Source organism: Trachypithecus francoisi, unplaced genomic scaffold, assembly GCF_009764315.1.
Source record: "Trachypithecus francoisi isolate TF-2019V2 unplaced genomic scaffold, Tfra_2.0 Lachesis_group2, whole genome shotgun sequence".
Classification (NCBI taxonomy): Eukaryota; Metazoa; Chordata; class Mammalia; order Primates; family Cercopithecidae; genus Trachypithecus; species Trachypithecus francoisi.
In genome coordinates this window covers 27,335,509-27,358,242 of record NW_022681465.1, presented here as the reverse complement: position 1 = coordinate 27,358,242, position 22,734 = coordinate 27,335,509, and the positions used below count along the sequence as shown (strand labels likewise).

General features: G+C 35.2%; 2 protein-coding genes across 5 annotated transcripts in view; one reads left to right on the top strand and one right to left on the bottom strand.

The window, feature by feature from the left end:
- FER (FER tyrosine kinase) overlaps positions 1-22,734 on the top strand; it is a 451,703-nt gene that overhangs the window by 141,071 nt on the left and 287,898 nt on the right. For 3 of the 4 annotated variants that reach the window (XR_004429709.1, XM_033178963.1, XM_033178962.1), the window contains exons 9-10: positions 4,881-5,003; positions 18,587-18,776. Coding sequence is in view for 3 of the 4 variants with exons in the window: in XM_033178963.1 (XP_033034854.1) it covers positions 4,881-5,003; positions 18,587-18,776 (313 nt within the window). In the remaining variant the exon portion in view is untranslated. Of the gene's footprint in view, positions 1-4,880; positions 5,004-18,586; positions 18,777-18,890; positions 19,062-22,734 lie in introns of those variants that run through there. The other variant, XM_033178964.1, reaches the window with a different exon arrangement.
- On the bottom strand, positions 14,787-15,056 carry LOC117064845 (U6 snRNA-associated Sm-like protein LSm2). Its single transcript, XM_033178968.1, has one exon. It carries the CDS (start codon positions 15,054-15,056, stop codon positions 14,787-14,789), a length of 270 nt encoding a protein of 89 aa, XP_033034859.1.

Genomic DNA, 22,734 nt, shown 5'->3' with positions numbered 1-22,734 from the left:
AAGTAGGAATTATTTTATGCATATTCCTTTGTGTCATCCTCTTTTTTAACATGTATTAAATCTTCTTAACGTGTACAGTGTTTTACTACTTGGTATGTAATGTAATTTCTCTAGTTTTGTTATTTTTTGATGGGCATTTAGGTTATTTCCAGTTTTTTCCATTGCCAGAGTTGGTGCTAGGTTTTGTGGGACTCCAAGCTTATAAAATTGGAGTGTGTGGAGCATCTTTAAGAAAATCTATACAAACTTAACAAATATAAAATTAAGTATAGAGTCTTGGAAGGGATCATGCAAGTGAGGCACCTGAGAATTAAGCATCATTAGCATCACGATACATTTACCTTTGTTTATTGTGATTATACAATAAACATTCTTGTATTTACATCTTTGTACACTTTCTAAAGCATATATGTAGGATAAATTCTAGGATGTGTAATTATTAAGACAGGATATTAGTTGCTAAGGGTGTAGATTCAGGATTTAAGCTGCCTGGGCTCTATTATCAGCTTTTCCCACTTACCAGCTCTGTGACCTTGGACAAGAGCCTTAACCTCTCTGCCTCAGTTTTTCATATGTAAATGGAGATTATAAGGGTGTTGTAAGAATTATATAAATTTAAGTGCTTATTTATAAAGTACTTAAAACTATGCATGGTACTCAATAAATGTTAAGTATTATGTCGTTTTGTGAATTTTTTCTAGGCAGAGTCATTTTATGACTTTTAACTGCTTTGCATTATAATATTATAAAATTTAATTAAAAAATGTAAAGAATAAGCCATTTGAACTGTTACTATTTTTTATGTTATTTTGTTTTATTTAAGTTCCAGATACATGTGCAGTACATGCAGGTTTGTTATATATAACGTGTGCCATGGTGGTTTGCTACATCTATGGACCCATCACCGGCTATTGTCTCGCATGCATTAGCTGTGTATCCTAATGCTCTCCCTCACCCTGCCGGCCCTCCCCTAAGAGGCCCCAGTGTGTGTTGTTCCCCTCCCTGTATCTATGTGTTCTCGTTTGAACTGTTACTATTATATTTGTATATGAAACATGTAATAACATGATGGTGAATATTGTACTTTGAAATTTATGAACTCTTCTTACATTTATTATGTCATCTATACATGAACTGTAATTACTGAAATGTTTTTCTCTTCACTTAATTTACATACTACAGGATTTTTTTTTTGTTTTTAAAGGGGATAATGGTAAGAAAGAGTAAATACTTTCCATATATATATAATATATATATATGGCAAGAGAGATAAAAAATATATATATCTATATATTTGAGATGAAGTCTTGCTCTGTTACCTGGGCTGGAGTGCGGTGTCACGATCTTGGGTCACTGCAACCTCTACCTCTCAGGTTAAAGCGATTCTCCTGCCTCAGCCTCCTGAGTAGCTGGGATTACAGGTGCCTGCCACCACACCCAGCTAATTTTTGTATTTGTAGTAGAGATGAGGTTTCACCATGTTGGCCAGGCCGGTGTCAAACTCCTGACCTCAAGTGATCCGCCCCCCGTCAGCCTCCCAGAGTGCTGGGGTTCCAGGTGTGAGTTACTGCTCCTGGCCTCCCTGTATAATTTTATTCTTCTAAATCATTTGTCTTTTCTTATTTGATGTCTGTCTAGTAGAATGTTAAGTTTCCTGAGGGCAAACTTGTTTATTTTTGTATCCCTGCTGTGTAGCAGAGTATCTGACAGAAGGAATGTGCTTAATAAACACTTGTTTAAATGAATGACTGAAGATTTGAGCAGAGAGGTGAATGGAAAATTAACCAGGAAGAGAATGAGAATAAGGGAAGTGTGCAGGGAAAAGAAGCAAAGGATAGAACGGAACAAAGTGATAAGGAGAGAAAAGGCTTTTTATTAAATTCAGGTTTGATGTAGCATGGTAAAGGCAGTGATAAGAAGCTGTTTGTTTTTTCTGTTCTCTCCAGACTTGGGTGACAGAAAGTGGTTGGGACAGATTCTGAGGTAGGGCTCTGTGTTCTAAACTTTCATTTGAATTAAATGAGATTATATGTAAGGCAGAGTTTGATAAATGACAGAACATTATGTGTTATTTACTTACTTATTTATAATTATTTAATAAGGAAGTTGGAGCCAGTGGTTGAAATGCAGCTTTCTTGAGAATGATCTTGAATCTTAATACAGTAATTCTTCTTTTTCTGATAGTCAGAATATGAACTATTCCATGTAAGCGAATTCTCTCAACAACTGAAGCTTGTATCTCCATGGTACTCAAAAACATAATTTTACTAGATTTGATACAAATCTTTTATGAATATATATATATGATTAAAGAAAAATATTCAGTCTGACCTTTCCCTGATGACTCTCGATTATTATTATAAGTATTATTGCTTTTATTTTGTTTTAATATCAGATGCTGTCAGAGACTTACTGACATTTATTATGTTGTTTCACTCTAAATAAAAATGAAACAGTCTTTATTGCTGTATTTAGCATTCTTCTGATTATGTACGATAGTTTTTCTGCCTCTCTTTATATTACTTATTATTTAATGATTCTAAAAAATCTATTCTTGTTATAAGAGATTCAAACAATGTTGATATATATGGAGTAAACTATGAAAGACTTCTTTGGACTTAAATCACTCCCTACTCCAATCCCACACCTCTGAGAGTTTGGATAAAACTTTGGTTTGTAGTTGTCTGTTTCTTATCCTATATACTCACATATAAACACATACCACATAAATACATACATATTGTATTAGTCTGTTTGCACTGTATTAGTCTGTTTTCATGCTGCCGATAAAGACTTCTGAGCCTGGGAAGGAAAAGAGGTTTAATGGACTTACAGTTCCACATAGCTGGAGAGGCCTCACAATCATAGCAGAAGGCAAGGAGAAGCAAGTCACATTTTACATGGATGGCAGGAGGCAAAAAGAGTTTCTGCCGGGGGAACTCTTCGTTTTAAAACCATCAGATCTCATAAGACTTATTCACTATTGTGAGAAGAGCGTGAGCAAGACCTGTCCCCATGATTCAGTTACCTCCCACTGGGTTCCTCTGGCAACTTGTGGGAATTGTGGGAGTTATAATTCGAGATGAGATTTGGGTGGGGACATAGCCAAACCACATCACACTGTCATACAGATTACCATAGGCTGGACGGCTGAAACAACAGAAATTTACTTCTCATAGATATAGAGGCTGGGAAGTCCAAGATCAAGATGTCAACTGATTTGGGTTACTTGTGAGGGCTCTTTTCCTGACTTGTAGATAGGTAATTCTTGCTGTGTCCTCAGGTGACCTCTTCTTTGCGTATGTGAGGAGAGAGAGAGGAGAGGTAGTGAGTTCTGTGCTGTTTCTTCTAAGGGCTCTAATCCCATCATGAAGGTCCCACCTTCATGACTTCATCTATTCCTAATTACCTCCTAGAGGCTTCATCTCCAAATACCATTATATTGGAGGTTAGGGCCCCAACAGATGAATTTTGGGGTCACAATTCAGTTCATGGAACATATGCATGTATATGTATTTTAATATAATTAGAACAATACTATATGTATTCTGCTACATCTTGCCTTTTAATTTAAAATTATATCTTAGAAAAACCTTATATATGTGTGCCTAATTCTTTTTTAGTGACTGTATGCTATACTAGGGCATTCAAAGATTTTTGTAGTTTTTTGCTTTATAATCAATATTGCAACAAATATTTTTGTATGGACAGACTTTGTGCATATTGTACAAGTGTTTTGGTACGACACATTTTTAGATGGTCAAATAATTTTCTAATTTAAAATTTGAGAGACAGTTCCAAGATGACCCCTGAAAAATTTGTGCCAATTTTTTCACATCAGTGTTGTATAATTGTTTCCATTTAAAAAAAATTGTTATTACTGGATATTCCAAGTATTTATCATGCTTGTCAATTTTAGTAGGTGAAAAATAACTTATTATTATAGTCAGTCAAGTTGTAATAATGTCATATGCTTATTGATCATTTAATTTTTTCATGGTGAACTTCCGTTGTGTTTTTTTGTCCATTTTCATATTAGTTTGTCTTTTTTCTAAGAGTTTTACTGCACGAAAAGGGCTCTTTCTGGTAATTTGCGCTGCATACATTTCTTCAGTCTGAATTTTGCTTTTGACTTTATGATCTCTTTAAGTTCAAATAAATCTACATTTGTATAGAGTTAGATTATTTAATATTTTCTGTTTTATCTTTTGGGTTTCATATCTTTGAAAAGCTGAAGATAAAAATTTTAAAGTGATATGATAACCATGTATGTTTTTGTGGTAGAAATATTTCCATTAAGGACTCAATGCATTTTATGCAAACATAAATTATCTGGTTTGTGAGTGCATATTAATGTATGTGTTAAATTGTCTTTAATTCTATACAGAAAATACTCCTAAAGTATTATTACAAGATATGAAAATAGAAATAGCTTACCACGAATTTAAAATGACAACTGAGCCTCACTTTCATTTCTTTAAAATAATAATATGTATCTCAGAACACTGTTGTGAAGAGTAAATGAGATAGCATCTGCAAATACTACTACTTATCATTTACTCAATGTCTACCCAAGTTGTTTTCTTCTCTTTTCTTTATCTACTTCTCTTTTTCTTTTTGGTGAAATAAGACTGTAGACCAGTATTGCCCAAGTACTTACTGTGATTATTGAAATATTCTTTTTTCCACCATCCAGTAAGGTCCCAGTAACTACATTTCTGTTTAGCATCTGAAATGAGCTGAAATTTTACTTTAGTTTAAATCAAATTATATGTGGCTACTGTTTTGGACATTGCAACATAAGATGTATGAATACTTTTTTGATATGTATAAAGTGAACGTAATTTGTTGATTGATATTGAGAATACTGTTTATTCTAGGTTGAAAACCTTAGCAGAAGAACTTATGCAAACACAGCAGATGCTTTTAAACAAGGAGGAGGCTGTTTTGGAGTTAGAGAAGAGAATTGAAGAATCTTCTGAGACTTGTGAGAAGAAGTCTGAGTGAGTAAAAGAGAAACAATTTGAAGGAAGAATGTTTAATTGTAGTTTTACAAAAATATTTTAGTTACATGGCAGTATGGACATAACATTTCTAGAAACAGAAACTTTCATTTTAAGTGTAAAATTTTGTATAGTTAATTTCTAGGATTCTGGAAAAATGATTCTGTGGTTTTAAAAAATATAGTGTCCTTGGGAAAAATGATTATGTGTTTTTGTAAATGTAGCATCCTGATCGTATGTCTTAATGTTTTAACAGTTTGAACTATTTTTCAAAAATTCATTGTTAAAGCTGTCTTTACTTTCTTACATCCATTTTCACCAGACCCATTGCGAATTCCCGTTAAGAAAGTGGCAGACCAATATTACCTATAAATAGGCTCTACTGTGTTAAAAGGAAGCAGACTGATTAGAAAACAGATAAAAATCACTCAGTGATTAGCTGTGCTGTTTTGTCTTGCTGATTTCTGGATTTGGAAATATCTTCCTAGGTCCACAGACTTGACTTGTGTTGGTATACTCTTCTTTTACTGACTTCATTATGCTTTCTACTGCTTAAGAATTTAAATTTTAATCTAAACTTCAAGTTTCTAATCTGCCTTTATTAATTGCATCTACAACAGTGGTTGCTGGTGTGGTTTCTCTAATCCTGACTAGACTTTACATATTTCTTGCTATTATACTCTCACATATTCTTTGATGTATCTAGACTCTCAAGGAATTCGTGATATATAGGAGTTCTCTGGTTTGTACCTGCTCTTTCTGCACAGCTTTTCTTATATCCTTCACTTATTTCAGATCTCTGATTACTTATCTCCCTCATCATAGTGAGCAGATGGACATCCACATCCCGGAAAGAAATTAGAAACATTGGATGACATTTTTCTTCTTTTATGAGATTAGAGTGCCAAACCCACTCAAATTTGTACTCATTCTCTTTCCTTACTTCAGTAGAGGAACTGTTCTTTGTCCTAAGTTCATTTCTTATGCCTGTTTTTTTTGTTTTTGTTTTTTGTATTTTATTATTTCTACTTTCACAGGTTTTACATTATGTATGTATTATGTTCCCCTTTCCTTCCCAACTGGGTCCTTGTGCTCACTTTTTAAATATACTTAAATGTGACTCCGAAAAGCAATCTCCACCTCCCTACCCACCCCAGATAATCCTTGTTAAATCTCCATATTTTTTCCCAAGTACTATCTTTGCTTTCTGTTTTCTTAGTTCAAACTTGTTCCAAGAGTGATTATGCTCACTCATTTCCTCAGTTCCCACTTAGTTTTCAAAGTCTGGCTTTTTGCCCTATCGCTATGGAAATGGGTAGCTCTAAGATCACAATGACGTCTACATTGCTAGCTAAATTTAGAAACTATCTTACTTGACCTCTTAATAGTATCTGAATTTAGTGACTTCATTTGTTTTCTTTTCCCTTGGCCTTTGGAACTCAAAATTCCAGATCTTACTCCTCTCTTTCTGGCCACTCCATTGCAAACCCATTCTCCTCCACTCAGCCAATCCATTTTAGAGTTATGGAAGGCATGGCCCTAGGCTCTCTCACTCCTCTCCCTGAACTTTTTCCCTAAGTGATCTCCTGAAAATGACCCATTTTTACTCTCTCTCAGATTTATTTTCTGAACTCTGTGGCCATGTAACCAATTGCCTCCTTGACATGCCTTTTTGAATGTCTTAGAAGTATCCTAAATTCCCCATATCCAAAAGCTGAATTAAAAATCTCCATATAACCCAACCACATTCAACCTAACCTAGTTCACTCTTAGTATTCTTTATTTCAGTGAATGGCAACATCATCTATTCTATTATACCACATCAAATTTTAGAGGGCTACTTTTCTCATTTATACTATAGCTGTTATAACTTGTTTGTCTTGGTCAGTTTGGTCTGCTATAACAATGTACCATAGACTAGATTACTTAATAAAGAGCAGAATTTATTTCTCACAGTTCTGGAGGCTGTAAGTATGAAATCAGGGTGCCAGCATGATTGGGTTCTTGTGAGGACCCTCTTCCAGACTGCAGACTGCTATCTTCTCATTGTATCCTCACATGGCAGAAAGAGGGTAAGAGCTCCCCAGGATCTCTTTTAGAATGGCACTAATCCCATTGATAAGGGCTCTATTTTCATGACTTAATTACCTTCCAAAGGCCCCCACCTCCTAATACCTAGTAGGTGAAAAATAACTTCTTATATAGTTAGTCAAGTTGTAATAATGTCTTGACTGTTTAACCGAACTCTTGTTAACCTTTGTTAGCATGGAGTTTTTATTGTTAGAATCAAGGTATAATCTTGAAAATGTTAAGTATGTTTATATGACTAAAGAGTTACTGCCCATTGATAAGGGCTCTATCTTTATGACTTAATTACCTTCCAAAGGCCCCCACCTCCTAATACCATTGTATTAGGGGTTTTCAACATTTGAATTTTGGCAGCATACAAACATTCAGTCCATTGAAACATTAAATGGGAATCAATGAGCCCTTTAAAGGCGAGAACAGAAAAATTTGAGTTACTCTGATCATTCCTTTATGAAATCTGCAAATTTTTAGTATTGCATTAACAGAAGATTTTATTTGAATGATAAAATAAAACATCACCCATTGCACATATAAAACTAAACAAAAGAATTAACTTTTGCTTTTCTGTGTTTGTGGCTAAATCTCTTCACATGTTTATAGATGACCCATTGCACATATAAAACTAAACAAAAGAATTAACTTTTGCTTTTCTGTGTTTGTGGATAAATCTCTTCACATGTTTATAGATGACCAAGTGGTTCTACTTTTTATAATTATGCAAAAGCACACGCTATAAATTGACTCCTATTTAAAATTTAGTGGATATAAAGAAAGAAAATTGAAAGTGCTAACCCTCTCACCAGAATGTCTGGCTGTAAGTTGTTGGAGGAGATGATCTTTAAGGGCTCCTTAATCTAGAAGTTATGAGATTATTTGAATTTTTACATATTTTCTTGACTCAAATCTTTCCCTTTCTTTTTATCTACATAATGGATGTATAATCCGTGTTCCTCTATCTGTTTATATTTATCAGGATATGAGAATGGATATAAGAGAGGAGCCTTGAAGGGTAGTGGATATATGGAAAGTAATATTTCTTGAGGTTTTACTTTGTGTTACATATTATGCTGGATATTTTATATATACACACACATATAAACATATATATAATGTATGTTATATGTACATTATATGTATGTATGTTAACTCATTGAATGTTATCTTTCTGTGCCTGTTGTATAGTAGCCTGTGTTTTATGTTCAGGTCTTTGAGAGTTTAGATAACTTACCTACAATCACATACATAGTAAATGGTAGAAAACACATGAATTGCTGACTCCATAGCTTTTGTCTTTTTGATCATATCATTTGCTTGATCTTATGATTTTAACTGCATTCTTTAGAGAATAAGTTAGCAGGGGTAAGTATGCCAAGCTTTTCAGGGGATGAGACCTGTTTAACCGGACTCTTGTTAACCTTTGTTAGCATGGAGTTTTTATTGTTAGAATCAAGGTATAATCTTGAAAATGTTAAGTATGTTTATATGACTAAAGAGTTACTGCTAAATTTCATTAAATGCAGACATCGGTAGGGTTGAAGTTTGCCTTTGAATTATATGTTAACATATTTTGTTAAACACATACTCTGAAAGGGATTCCAGGGCAAATGTTTACATTTTAATTTCTTAATATTTCTTGAACATTTCCTTTTATGTATATGTGTGTATATCTACACATATGTTTAAATACGCATATATAATTAAAAGCAATTTTTATCTAGTTTTAATAATAAACTTACGTTATCTTTACTTCTCAACACTTTGTTAGTTTCATGTACTCTGTTACTTGAAAGTAAAAAAAAAAGACTACATTTCTTCCCAAATGTCAAAAATAGTCTGTTAGATATTTGCATTCTTAAATTATTTTTAAATTAATGGAATTATATTGAGTGTTTACTTAATAGAAATAACAGTATTTGTCGTATCAAAATATGAGACTAAAACCAAATTTTTATAATTTGAATTTAATATATCCATGTCTCTAAGATGTCTAATGACAGTGAAAAAATAAATTATATGATAAATCATTTGATAGCTTTGATTCCTATAATTGAATAATATGAAGTGAAAAATAAACTTCAAGAATGGCTTTTATGTGATTTTTAAATTGACACATTAGCAAAAACAGAATTCAAGCTTATGTGAGTAATGCAGGTCTTAGTTGAAATGTAGTTGTCACAGAATTTTATTTAAAAAATATAGAATGAAAGGAAAACCAACAATTTGAAATTTTTGTAAAAAAATTGTAATGTATTAAATACACTAAATATGCTAAATTAAATACGTTTCGTGTACTTGGTGTATTTAGTGTATTTAATACACTAAAATTTTGTATTGTATAATATACACTAAATATACTTTAATCCAACACAGAATATCAGTCTAGTATATATACCTTCACTCATTACTTCTAAAGCCTGTTTATTCAAATGGAAATAATATCAATCTTTTCCTGTTTTGTGGTCCTTGACTTTTGTATTAGAAAAAAGTTATGGGAAAAAATGCCAGGCATATGTCATTGATGATTTGGTGGCATAAAGAGCTATTGATGTTACTGCTGGTTTCAATGCTTGGTTTGATTTACAAAAAGTAAAATGATTATTTAATTTTGTATTGTCTTAAACTGTTTTATACCATTATCACTCAGTATTTAAAAATACCTTATATATTATAAAATCATAGAGCCATGCAGAATCTTAAGAGATCATTTGATTTAGCCTCACTGCCTTTCAAATAATGTGACATTTTGAGGTCCAGAAATTTTAAGAGACTTACGAAATGTCACATCTAGCTTCTGGTAAAGGTAGGACTTAATAATCTAGAAAAGTGTTCTAGTTTTGAAATTCAGGAACCTTTCTTTTTTTGCTTTGGCTCAGAGTTTTTGAATTATGTGATTTAAAAAAAAATGTGCTATGTAAATAGGGAATTCATTCAACAATGTTGATTGTGCATCTACCAGATGCTGTGACTGCAGTGAGAGGTAAGACACATATGGTCACATGGCTCATGAAACTTACACTTTTGTGGAGGAAACCAATACAAAATTAAAATAATTACCAGTTATGATCATTGCTATGAAATAAGGGTTCAGATAGAATAACGGAGGAACAGCTACTTAAGTAAGATGATCAGAGGTCTCCTAGGAGATGGGCAGAAGATACCCTGCATGTGAAGAATGCATGGAAAGAGTGTTCAGAGATAGGAAGTAGCACATGCAAGGGTCCTGGAAGCTTCCACGTTTTAAATTTATTTATGGCCTCCTATGCATCTTGTACTAAATAATCATACATTTACTATAATGTCTACTTACTGAGGTGTGTATTGCATATTTGCTGAGTGGTATTATAAACATAATTGTATAATATTTTACATAGTGAGACCAGCAATACATTTTTTTCAGTAATTACTGAACAAAAGGAACATGTTCATATATGAGAGATTATGTCATGGATAAAGGCTGAAATGGGATTAATTGGAAGAAGTGAATTTTTCTAATTGATTTCATGATCAGACATGTTGATTTTTATATGTTAGGACTAGAGGCATACACCCCCTACAAGACTCATTATCCTTAAAAACCACTAAAAATCAAAACGAGGGAATTTACATTTTAATCTTATTCTTGGTATTACGATATTGTCTAACTGATTGCCAACATGGTACAATACAGTAGAAACTTTCAAGTCCTGAAGGGGAATAAAAAGGAGCTTCCTCCAAAACAGATTATTTAGTTAAGAGCTTAAGACATATGAGAGGATAAAAGTCTCACCTCAGTTAGTATAACCACTATGGAAAACATTTGGAGGTACCTGAAAAAACTAAAAATAGAGCTACCATGCCATCCAGGAATCTCACTGCTGGGTATATACTCCAAAGAAGGGAAGTCAATATATCTAAGAGATATTTACACTCCCATGTTTATTGCAGCACTATTCACAATAGTCAAGAGTCGGAAGCAACCTAAGTGTCCATCAACAGACAAAGGAAATGTGGTATCTGTACAAAATGGACTACTATTCCGCCATTAAAAAAAGAATGAGATCCTGTCATTTTCAACATGGATGGCACTGGAGGTCATTATGTGAAGCATTATGTGAAGTGAAATAAGCCAGGCACAGAAAGACAAACTTTGCATGTTCTTGCTTATTTGTAGGAGCTAAAAATTAAAACATTTGAACTCCTGCAGATAGAGAGTAGAAGGTTGGTTACCAGAGGCTGGGAAGGGTAGTGGGAAGTGCTGGGCAAATGAATGAGACCTATTCTATTGTTGTGCTATTTGATAGCACAACAGGGTAACTGTAGTCAATATACATTTAAAAATAACCAGAAGAGTATAATAGGATAGTTTGTAACACAAAGGATAAATGCTTGAAGTGATGGATACCCCCTTTACCCTGATGTGATTATAACACATCGCGTGCTTTTATCAAAATATCTCATGTACTTCATAAATATATATACCTATTATGTACCTACAAAAATAAAAAATGAAGAAATTTCCTCATCTCACCAGAGGAAGCATGATGTAGCAGCGGTGATACATGTTTTTTAAATAATTTTTTCATTTTGAAATCATTATGGATTGACATTTAGTTGTTAGGAATAATACAGAGAGATCCTGTGTATCCTATATTCAGTTTCCCTCAATGGTAGCATCTTGTAAAACCATAAAATAATATCACAATCCAGATACTGACATTGATAGTTAAGATACAGAGCACTTCCATCACTGCAAGGATCTCTCATGTTGTACTTTCATAGCCACACTTCCTTCAGTCTATCTAGCTCCTTACTAACCCCTAAAAACCATTAGTCTGGTTTTTCAAGAATGTTATATAAATGGAGTCATGTTGTATGTAACCTTTTGGCATTGGCTTTTTACTCAGCATAATTCTTCAGAGATCCATCCAGCTACTTTCATTCCTTTTTACTGTTGAGTAGTGCAGTGTTCCATGGTATGTGTATCAGTTTCTTTTTTTTTTATTTCTTTTTATTTTTTTATTTTTTATGTGTATCAGTTTCTTAGGGCTGCTGTAATAAAATACTGCACAGTGGGCAGCTTAAAGCAACATAATTTTATTTATTAAATTTATTCTCTCTCAGTTCTGGAGGGTAAAAGTATGTAATGAGGTGTTGGCAGTGTTGATTCCTTCTGAGAACTCCAAAGGAGGATCTGTTTCATGCCTGTCTCCTAGCTTCTGGTGATGGCTGACAATCCTTGACATTCTTGGTTTGTAGAAGCTTTACTCTAGTTTCTGCCTGTGTCTCCATATGATCCTCTGCCTGTGTGTCTCTTCTCTGTATCCAGATTTTCCTCTTCTTATAAGGGCAATAGTCTTTTCCATTAATGGCCTATCCTACTTCTGTATGATCTCATCTTAACTACATCTGAAATGACCCTGTTTCCAAATGAGGTCACATTCTGAGTTTTCAGGCAGTAGGACTTGAGCATATCTTCCTGGGGGATACAATTCAACCCCTAACAGTATGGATATACCACAATTTGTCTAATCATTCACGCTTTGAAGGACATCTGGTTTGTTTCCAGTTTGGGGCTACTACAAATAAAGGTCTCCAAACATTTATGTATAGGTTTTTATGTGAACATAAGTTATAATTTTTCTGGGGTAACTGCCTAGGATCACAGTTGCTAATTGTATGGTAATTGCATTAGTTTAGTTTGTATTATTACACGTTTCCACCAGCAATGTGTGAGTGATCCCAGTTTTTTCTCATCCTTGCCAGCATTTGGTATTGTCACTTTTTCACTATGTTATATTTGAGCCATTCTAAAAGATGTGTGGTGATATCTCATTGTTGTTTTAATATGCATTTCCCTAATGAATGATGTTCTGGAACATCTTTTCAATGTGCTGGTTTGTCATTGGTGTATCCTGTTTTAGTGAAATACCTGTTCAACTCTTTCACGCATTTTCTAATTGGATGTTTGCTTGTTTTGTTTTGTTTACTCTTGCACCCTTTATATATTCTAGACCTTTATATTCTAGTTCTTCATATATTCTATTTCTTTGACATTTCTCCCAATCTGTGCCTTGTCTTTTCATCTTTTCAAGAGACAGGGTCTTTCATAGAACAAAAAAGAAGTCCATTTTAGGCTGGTCTGAAGGTAGTGGATGACTCAATTGATTGTTCAGTCAGTTATAGATTGAGCTCCTTATTTTACTCCTTCTCCCATTCTCACTACTGCACTTGACTAGCATTTAAAAAAAAAAGTCCATTTTATTTCTTTTAAGGTTTGTGGTTGGTGCTTTGGTGTTAAGTCTAAGAAGTCTTTGCCTAGTCCTAGATCTCAAAGGTTTTCTTCTGTTTGTTTTTTTCTAAAAGCTTAATAGTTTGAGATTTTACATTTAAATCTATATGTTAACTCTTTTCTGCAGAGTCAGTACATGCTATTAGTCCTGGATCTCAAAGATTTTCTTCTTTATTTTTTTTTTCTAAAAGTTTAATAGTTTGAGATTTTACATTTAAATCTATGTTAACTCTTTTCTGCAGAGTCAGTACATTCTATCTTTGTGGAAGTAGGAGGTCTTGTGATGTAGTTTTATAATGTGGCCAAAATGTCTCACAGAAGCAGACATAGTAATGAGGATACCACGTGGAAACAACAACAATAAAAACAAAAAATCCCATAGACTGCATGTTCAGCATTCAAGGTGACAGTGTCCCCATAAGTCTCCCCCCATATTTGTGTGAGCGGCTGAATGACTAACAGCAACAAGACTAAAGGCAACTGTATGGGACAAGCAAAGGGAAAGGAAAAAAAGGACTTATGGTCATAAGAACTTGATCTTGGGTGGTTCTAAGAGCATAAAAACAAACAAATAGTCATCTTTTAAGGAAAGTGTTCTTACTTGCAGTGGAGGACTCCACGAACACATATTTAAATAATAAATAAAACTGGCAGGGGGCTGTATTAGTCTGTTTTCACATTGTTTTTTTTTTTTTTTTTTTTGAGACGGAGTCTTGCTCTGCCACCCAGGCTGGAGTGCAGTGGCCGGATCTCAGCTCACTGCAAGCTCCGCCTCCCGGGTTTACGCCATTCTCCTGCCTCAGCCTCCCGAGTAGCTGGGACTACAGGCGCCCGCCTCGTCGCCCGGCTAGTTTTTTGTATTTTTAAGTAGAGACAGGGTTTCACCGTATTAGCCAGGATGGTCTCGATCTCTTGACCTTGTGATCCGCCCGTCTCGGCCTCCCAAAGTGCTGGGATTACAGGCTTGAGCCACCGCGCCCGGCCTGTTTTCACATTGTTAATAAAGACATACCCAAGGCCGGGTAATTTATAAAGGAAAGAGTTTTGTTTTGTTTTGTTTTGTTTTTCCCTGCATCATAAATTTTATTCCCAATGTGGGACAGATTCCTTCCATCACCAAATGAATCACATGCTGCCCTGGAAAGACCTAGGAAACTCTTCCACTGTCTCCAGGGAAGTAGCGAGAAAGGCAGGTACTTACTGGGCACTGGAAGGCTTTGAAGTTTCCCAGCCTACTTTTTCTCACCTTCTCAACAGAGGATAGCTGTTCTCTATTATTCCTCTCATCCACTCATCCCTTAAAAAACCGCACAAAACCATCATTAGTAAAAAAACAAATAAAACCTCTTCAAGTATTGGGCATTAGGGGTTCAGGCTGGGACTTGGGGTCACCAGTGAAAGAGGAAGGGGAAGAGGAGGAGGAGCCATCACTGTTTCTGCGGCAGGGGTTCCTTCCTTGCTGCATCCTGTAGCAACTGTTTGTGTACCTCGTCTGCTGGCAACTGCATGTATCGAACCACTGAGCCCTGAATGAGGCAGTTCTTCACTGATAACATGTGAGGATATTTCTCAGGGTCTGTGACACTGATATTAGTTAGTTTGATGTTGAGATACTGATCCACAGAATGGAGCGTTCCACAGATGCTCAGGTCATTCTTGAGTTCCACAACCGACTTGAAAAAAGAATAGAAGAGCATGGTGCTGGTGCCACGGGATGGACTGGAAAGAGGGCAGGGGAAAGGAAAGAGGTTTAGACTCACAGTTCCACATGGCTGGGGAGGCCTCACACTCATGGTGGAAGGTGCAGAGGAAGCAAGACACATCTTACATGGCAGCAGGCAAGAGAGAGAGCATGTGCAGGGGATCCCTCCTTATGAAACCACCAGATCTCATGAGACTTATATACTGCCACGAGAACAGCACAGAAAAGACCCACCATCATGATTCAGTTACCTCCCAGCAGGTCCCTCTCATGACACGTGGGAATTATGGGAGCTACAGTTTGAGATTTGGGTGGGGACACAGCCAAATCATATCAGGGGCTGTTCAGGTTCCCAGTGAGGATTAGAGAAAATGGATTGTTGTAGTTAGAGAATCAGTTTTTAGTGATTTTTAAACATTATACAAATATTTTAGAATCATTTTGGAAGATCCTGTTTATTATCCAGGGTAAAATAAAGGTGAAATAACAGTAAGGCATAGAGATTGGAAACATCATGAGAAGTCATTTGTTAAAATTAAGCTGTTTCTCTAAACTTGAGAATATATATGACTTGAAATCTTTTTTCAAAATTTTAACTTTTTAAAATGGTTTAATCTTTTCCTTTTAAATGAACATAAAATGGATATGGCGTCTATCAGGGTTTGTATTACTATTGTCTTGCTGCTGTAGCAAATTGCCGCATATACAGTAGCTTAAAGCAACACAGATTTGTTCTCTTATAATTCTGGAGGTCACAAGTGAGAATCAGTTTTACTGGCCTAAAACTACGGTGTTTGTAGGGCTGGTTTTTCTGGACATTCTAGGGGAGAATTTGCTTCCTTTGCCTTTTCCAGTTTCTAAAGGCTATCCTCATTACTTCACTCTGTCCCAAGTTACACTGCCTTTTCTTCCATCGTTTCTATTTTCACATCACCTTTTCTGACATTGTTCATCTTTCCTCCTTCTTGTAAGTATTCTTATGATTACACTAGGCTCACCTAGATAATATAGGATAATCTGACATCTCAACATCCTTAACTTAATCATATCTGAAAAGTTTATTTGCCATGTAAGCTGACAAACACTGCAGGTTTTGGGTATAAGGATGTGGTTATCTTTTGGGGGACATTATTCAGCTGACCATAGGTTTAAGAGAGTAAAATGTATACTGTTTACTTCCATAAATACATGTTTTTGAATTATATTCAGATGTTCAGTTAATATTTACTTGCCTTGTGCCTTGTCATTTCTGATTTTATTTTGCAAAGTTTATTTTTATTCTTTTAAGTTTTTTTTTTTATTTTTCCTGGTAGTCTTTATGAAATTTGTTTGTGTAAAATTACTGTAACAATATTACTTTAGAGTATTATTATTTTGAAGTATACTTCCCTGTTGATTTTGCTCACATTTTTGAAATCATTCACCTTTATGTGACTGATAATCTGGATGTACATGAGAATGTATTTTTCCACTTTACTTTGAATGTTTTAAATTATGTCTTGTATCGTTGTCATTGTTGGAGCCTTTTTTTTTTTTTTTTTTCTTTGTAGCTAGGAGATGCAAAGAGGAAATCCTCTGGAAGCTTTAAGTACATAATGGGTGCAGTCTTTTCCAGGACCTGGTCCTTATAAATTTGTGTTCACAAAAGTGATTCTTTTATTATTATTATTTTTATATACTTTAAGTTCTAGGGTACATGTGCACAACGTACAGGTTTGTTACTTATGTACACATGTGCCATGTTGGTGTGCTGCACCCATTAACTCGTCATTTACATTAGATATATCTCCTAATGCTATTCCTCCCCCTCCTCCCACCCCCCAACAGGCCCCGGTGTGTGATGTTCCCCTTCCTGTGTTCAAATGTTTTCATTGTTCAGTTCCCACCTATGAGTGAGAACATGCAGTGTTTGGTTTTTTGTCCTTGCGATAGTCTGCTGAGAATGATGGTTTTCAGCTTCATCCATGTCTCTATGAACTCATCCTTTTTTATGGCTGCATAATATTCCATGCCATATATGTGCCACATTTTCTTAATCCATTCTATTATCTATGGACATTTGGGTTGGTTCCAAGTCTTTGCTATTGTGAATAGTGCTGCAGTAAACATACGTGTGTATGTGTCTTTATAAATCATGCTGCCACAAAAGTGATTCTTTTAAAAAATCAACTTTCTACTGAGAAATCAGAAATGCCAATTTATTATTAAAAAGAAGTTACCAACTAATAAATAAAACAGCATGAATTTATCACGAAGTCTGTATGGATTTAGAACACAGATCACAGACTGTTGAATGATAATGATGTAAATGCTGATTACCATTTATTGAATTCCACTGGAGAGGTCTGTCTTCTGGATATCACTAGGTCTCTTTTAAATGTTCTTACTCATTAGTTTTACTTTTCTTATACTTTTTTCTCTTCTGTTTGTTAGGACACTCACCTGAAACTTGTTACAATAAGGAGATTAGAGCTTTCTTTATAGCAGTCATTGAGGTTGCACCCTGCTCAATTAAATTTGAATTTAGTTTTCAAAATATTGATCAGCATCGTATTTATAAATAAATCTCTCTTAATGTGGTTATTTTTGCCTGTGAATATTTATTCAGTTTATGTTGAGCCTTATAGTTTCAATTTAAGAAGATATTTTCTGACCTTATGTTCTGATTTTGACATTTTCTCTAATTTATAATCTATTGTCTCTTACATACTAATAACTTACTTTCAGCAGTGCATGCATGGCACAGTCCTTTTTGGAAATTATTGTAATATATAGTGTGGGCTACTTCCAGAAGTATCTACCACCACTACCTGTTTACCTGTGGCTTCAATGTGGGTGAATGAGTTTGAAATTATCATTGAAGGCAGCCTCCAAGGGTTAAAAAGTCACAGTAAGACAACCTGTGGCCTTGTACTCTAAAGGAGGGATGAGAAAGTCTACTGTCTTTATATTGGAGATGTTGGAAAGATTTGGGGCCCTTTGTTTTACTCGTTCCCCCAATTACATCTTAGCCCTTAGTCCTTGTCATTGTAGCTTCACCTGCCTCCAGACACACATCCCTCACAACATATACACAAGCTTGGTATCCAGACTGTCACCTTGATTTTATTTATTTTACCCTCGGCACAGATCTGACCCTAGCTATATTGCCTTTGATACTTAAGGTGAATTTAAGATTCTGCTTCTGTTATTTTAATTCATTCTAGGCCCTACATCTCTGAACCTAAGTGTCTACTCTGTGAGGTATATGGTTTAGCTAAAATAAAATGAATATCATAGATCATAATATATTTGAAAGCATCTTAAATTTGGATTTGACTCCAAACACTTCCTTCTATTTTGTTAACGCTAGCATGTAATAAATACTGTGATAACTTAAAATCTGCTTAGTTTCATATTTTTTATGATTCTAAAATGCTCTTATAAAAATGAAATCAAAGAAAAGCATAATTTACATATATGAGGTTTCCTTAATGTCTTCTTAATGAAGTTGAAATCATTTATATTTAATTTATTCTCTTTTAGTATTGTGCTTCTGCTAAGCCAAAAACAGGCACTTGAAGAACTGAAGCAGTCAGTCCAGCAGCTGAGATGCACTGAAGCAAAGTTTTCAGCACAGAAGGAATTACTAGAGCAAAAAGTGCAAGAAAATGATGGGAAAGAGCCACCTCCAGTAGTAAATTATGAAGAAGATGCGCGATCAGTTACATCTATGGTAAGCTAAAGAATAATCCAATGAGAAACTTGGAAGAGTAGTGTCTAGGTAATAAGTGAATACAAAAATTACTCCAATTTGCTATAACACATTATTACTCTTGTTAATATGCAGGTCCTATTAAACTTGTTTGTAAATGCAAAATAGACTTGTCAGTCACCTCAGGTCACCTGGAGAGCACTTTCAGGAACCACCTGTAGAGTCAGAGGAAAAAGTTCTTCTCTTGCCTTCAAAACTGAAAGGAAAGACTGCAGTTGTTTTTATTCCTGGGAGACAGCAGGAAGGTAGGGTCTTATTCTTAAGAGAGAAGTAAACAATAAGAAGAAAGCTATTTATTAATTTTTTTCGTCTTAAGTAAAGTAGAATCTTATCTGAGATTGCTGGTGTATTTATTGCTTTTAAAATACAAAATATTGATTTAGTTTAAGAAGTTTTTTTCTGCTCATAAATATGATCCTTAAACTACAATAAATACATTCAAATTCACCAACTTGAAATTCAACTTTATTTCATAGTTTTATTAACTGTTTAAGAATGCCTAGTATAAAGCCTTTCTTCTCTCCTTTCCTTTCCTCTCCTCTCCTCTCCTCTCCTCTCCTCTCCTCTTCTCTTTCTTCTCTTATCTTCTCTCCTTTCCTTCCTCTTTCCTCTCTCCTTTCTCCTTCTTCCCCCCTTTCTTTCTCTTCCCCTCCCTCCCTCCCTCCCTTCCTTCCTTCCTTCTTCCTTTCTCTTTCTCTCTCTTTCTCTTTCTCTTTATTTCTCCTCCTTCTCCTTCTCTCTTCCTCTTTCTTTCTCTTTCTTTTTTCTATTATCTATCTGTTGATCGATCGATCGATCGATCGATCGATCTATCTATCTATGTTGGTGGTTCTCACCAAGTGGTCATTCCCCACCCATGACACCCTCCCCAGCACCACCCCCCACATACCTGGGACATTTGGTAGTATCTCCAGACACTGATTGTCACAATCAATGGGTGCTATTGGCATCTAGTGGGTAGAGATTGGTGATACACAGAACCTCTTAGAATGCATAGAACAGCCCCCTTCCTTCACACTACCAGCACGAAATTATCCAGATCAAAATATGAAAAGTGCCAAGGTTAAAAACGTCTGAGCCATATCCTTGGCATTTCCTGTGGGTAACTTATAGAACTATTATAATTATACTATAGCTGATATTTTAGTAATTTTTACTTTATGTGATTCTAAATGGTATGATTTGATTAAGTGGATTCATATGTCTCCATAGCCAAGAAAAAAGACTGTATCTGAGAATATGGTAAATGTAGAAATGAATATGAAGTATTTAAACAACTGTGGTTATTACTATTACATATTAAAATTAAACTATTGTGGTTGTTATTAATATTGAGCCATATTAATCGACACATCACTTTGTGAATTGTGAATTATGAATCCTTCCTCTCCTTCACTGTCCTAGCTATAAGGATCTTAGCATATATACCAAGGACCCTGTAAATTCCCTTTCTTGCTTCGTGATTCTTGATAAGTATCTGACATATGTGTTCTTTCAAAGGAACTTCTGAAAAGTTTTCCTTTTGTTTGGCTTTTGAATATCTTATCTAGTAAATCTTTTGTTCACTGAGTGTGGTTTATAATATTTCTGTTACCGTGCGGTTGTGGAATTGGTTATTTAAAGGCTTGGCCAGACGCAGTGGCTCATGCCTATAACCCAGCACTTTGGGAGGCCAAGGTGGGTGGATCACAGGGTCAGGAGATCGAGACCATCCTGGCCAACATGGTGAAACCCCATCTCTACTAAAATACAAAAAAAAAAAAAAAAATTAGCTGGGTGTGGTGGTGTATGCCTGTAATCCCCCCCGCTACTCAGGAGGCTGAGGTGGGAGAATTGTTTGAACCCAGGAGGTGGAGGTTGCAGTGAGCTGAGATCGTGCCACTGCACTCCAGCCTGGTGACAGTGCAAGACTCCATCTCCAAAAAAAAAAAAAAAAAAAAAAAAAGGGATCATCTGGAGTTTAGTATTTCATTATCATTGAAGAGAAGTTTTGTTTAATGAATACATAATGTTTCCGAGGTAGTGTATAGTGTAGCTTAAGAGAATGAATTTCTGTCCGGGCGCGGTGGCTCAAGCCTGTAATCCCAGCACTTTGGGAGGCCGAGACGGGTGGATCACGAGGTCAGGAGATTGAGACCATCCTGGCTAACACGGTGAAACCCCGTCTCTACTAAAAAATACAAAAAACTAGCCGGGTGACGTGGCGGCGCCTGTAGTCCCAGCTGCTCGGGAGGCTGAGGCAGGAGAATGGCGTGAACCCGGGAGGCGGAGCTTGCAGTGAGCTGAGATCCGGCCACTGCACTCCAGCCTGGGCGACAGAGCGAGACTCCGCCTCAAAAAAAAAAAAAAAAAAAAAGAGAATGAATTTCTTTCTGGCACCTTCAATCTCTGCTCTTGTGTCCATTTATTCAATGGTGATAATACTTTATATATTTTTACAAGATGGTGCTGCATATTTCATTTTATCAAATTTATTTTAAATTGTTGAAATACTAATTATAAGTTAGATCTTACCTATTTGCTGAAGCAGTGCTTTTAGTCATTAAGGATTTTTTTGTAAAAGAATACTATAATATATGTAGTTTAAAGCAATAAATTATTATTTTACAAGTAAGACAGGGCATTTTTACAAATTAATGCCAATTAATAAGATTTTACAGCATTTTTTCAGGAAAATTAGAAATCTTTACAATGCCTAATTCCTAAAACTTAAGAATATGTCTACATGTATCAGTGAATCTTTGTGTAATTCCGTTTTTCAATTAATAATTAGAGTATTATTTTTCAGTTTACTTGGAAACAAAAAGAATCAAAGCTTTAAATGATTTTGTCCCCAAATAACTGTGTAAGCATTGCTTTATGAATAATGTTACAAGAAAAGCCTGGAATTCACATAAGCAGTTCTGTTGATATTTTCTCTTTATAAATTCCATTGTTATAAATGGTATACAATTTCAATAAGAGACTTATTTGAATATTGGAAGAATTGAAAGAACTCAAAATTAAACTATTGTATCATGGAAAATTGTGCAAATTTGTGTAAATATTAATTGAGAGCAGGAGAGACAATGAATTATTTCCACATGAGTTTTGGAGAGAACAAACATTCTCCATGATCTTAGTTAATGGCAGTGTTACTGAAAATACCGACTCTTCGGTGGTGAATGCTTCTGTGGAAGAGTGCTTTAAGGAACTGTACCCTTGAAATGTGCCATCATTGGGTATTCTTATAAAGGTTCCAAATGATCAAGTGTATAATCAGGGTTGGGGTTGTATAGTCAAGTTCTTAGAAGTATTGATGTTTATTTTAGCTCTCTAAGTCAATGAGAGTTAAAGCTCATTGTTAGAGTTTGAATGTTTGTTCTCTCCAAAACTCATGTGGAAATTTAATTGCCATTGTAAGAGTGTTAAGAGTGGGACCTTTGAGAGGTGATTAGGTCAAGAGGGCTTCACTTTTGTGGATGTAATTAATGTCTTTATAAAAGAGGGAGTTCAGCTCCCCTTTACCTGTTTGCCCACCTCCCCACCCCTGTCATGTGAAACCAAAGAGTTCTTTCCCTTTGGAGGATGCAATGTTCAATGACCCATCTTGGAATTGGGGATTAGGCTCTTTTCAGATGCCAAGTCTGCTAGCACTTTGATCTTGGACTTCCCAGAACTGTGAAAAATGAATTTCTTTCTTTTTTTTTCCCTTCACAACTATAGTAATGAGCCCCAGCTGTAGAGCCAGACTTCTTGGGTTTGAATCTTTGCCCCACCACTTAAGTAAGTGCAGGGTATAAGCCAAGTTATGAGACTTTTTTGTCCTCATTTCCCAGTGTGTAAAATGAGATTACTGTGTTACCCACCCTTGAGTTTGTGGCAGGAATAGTTAAATTTATACATTTAAAGCATGCAGAACAATGCTTGTCACTTAATA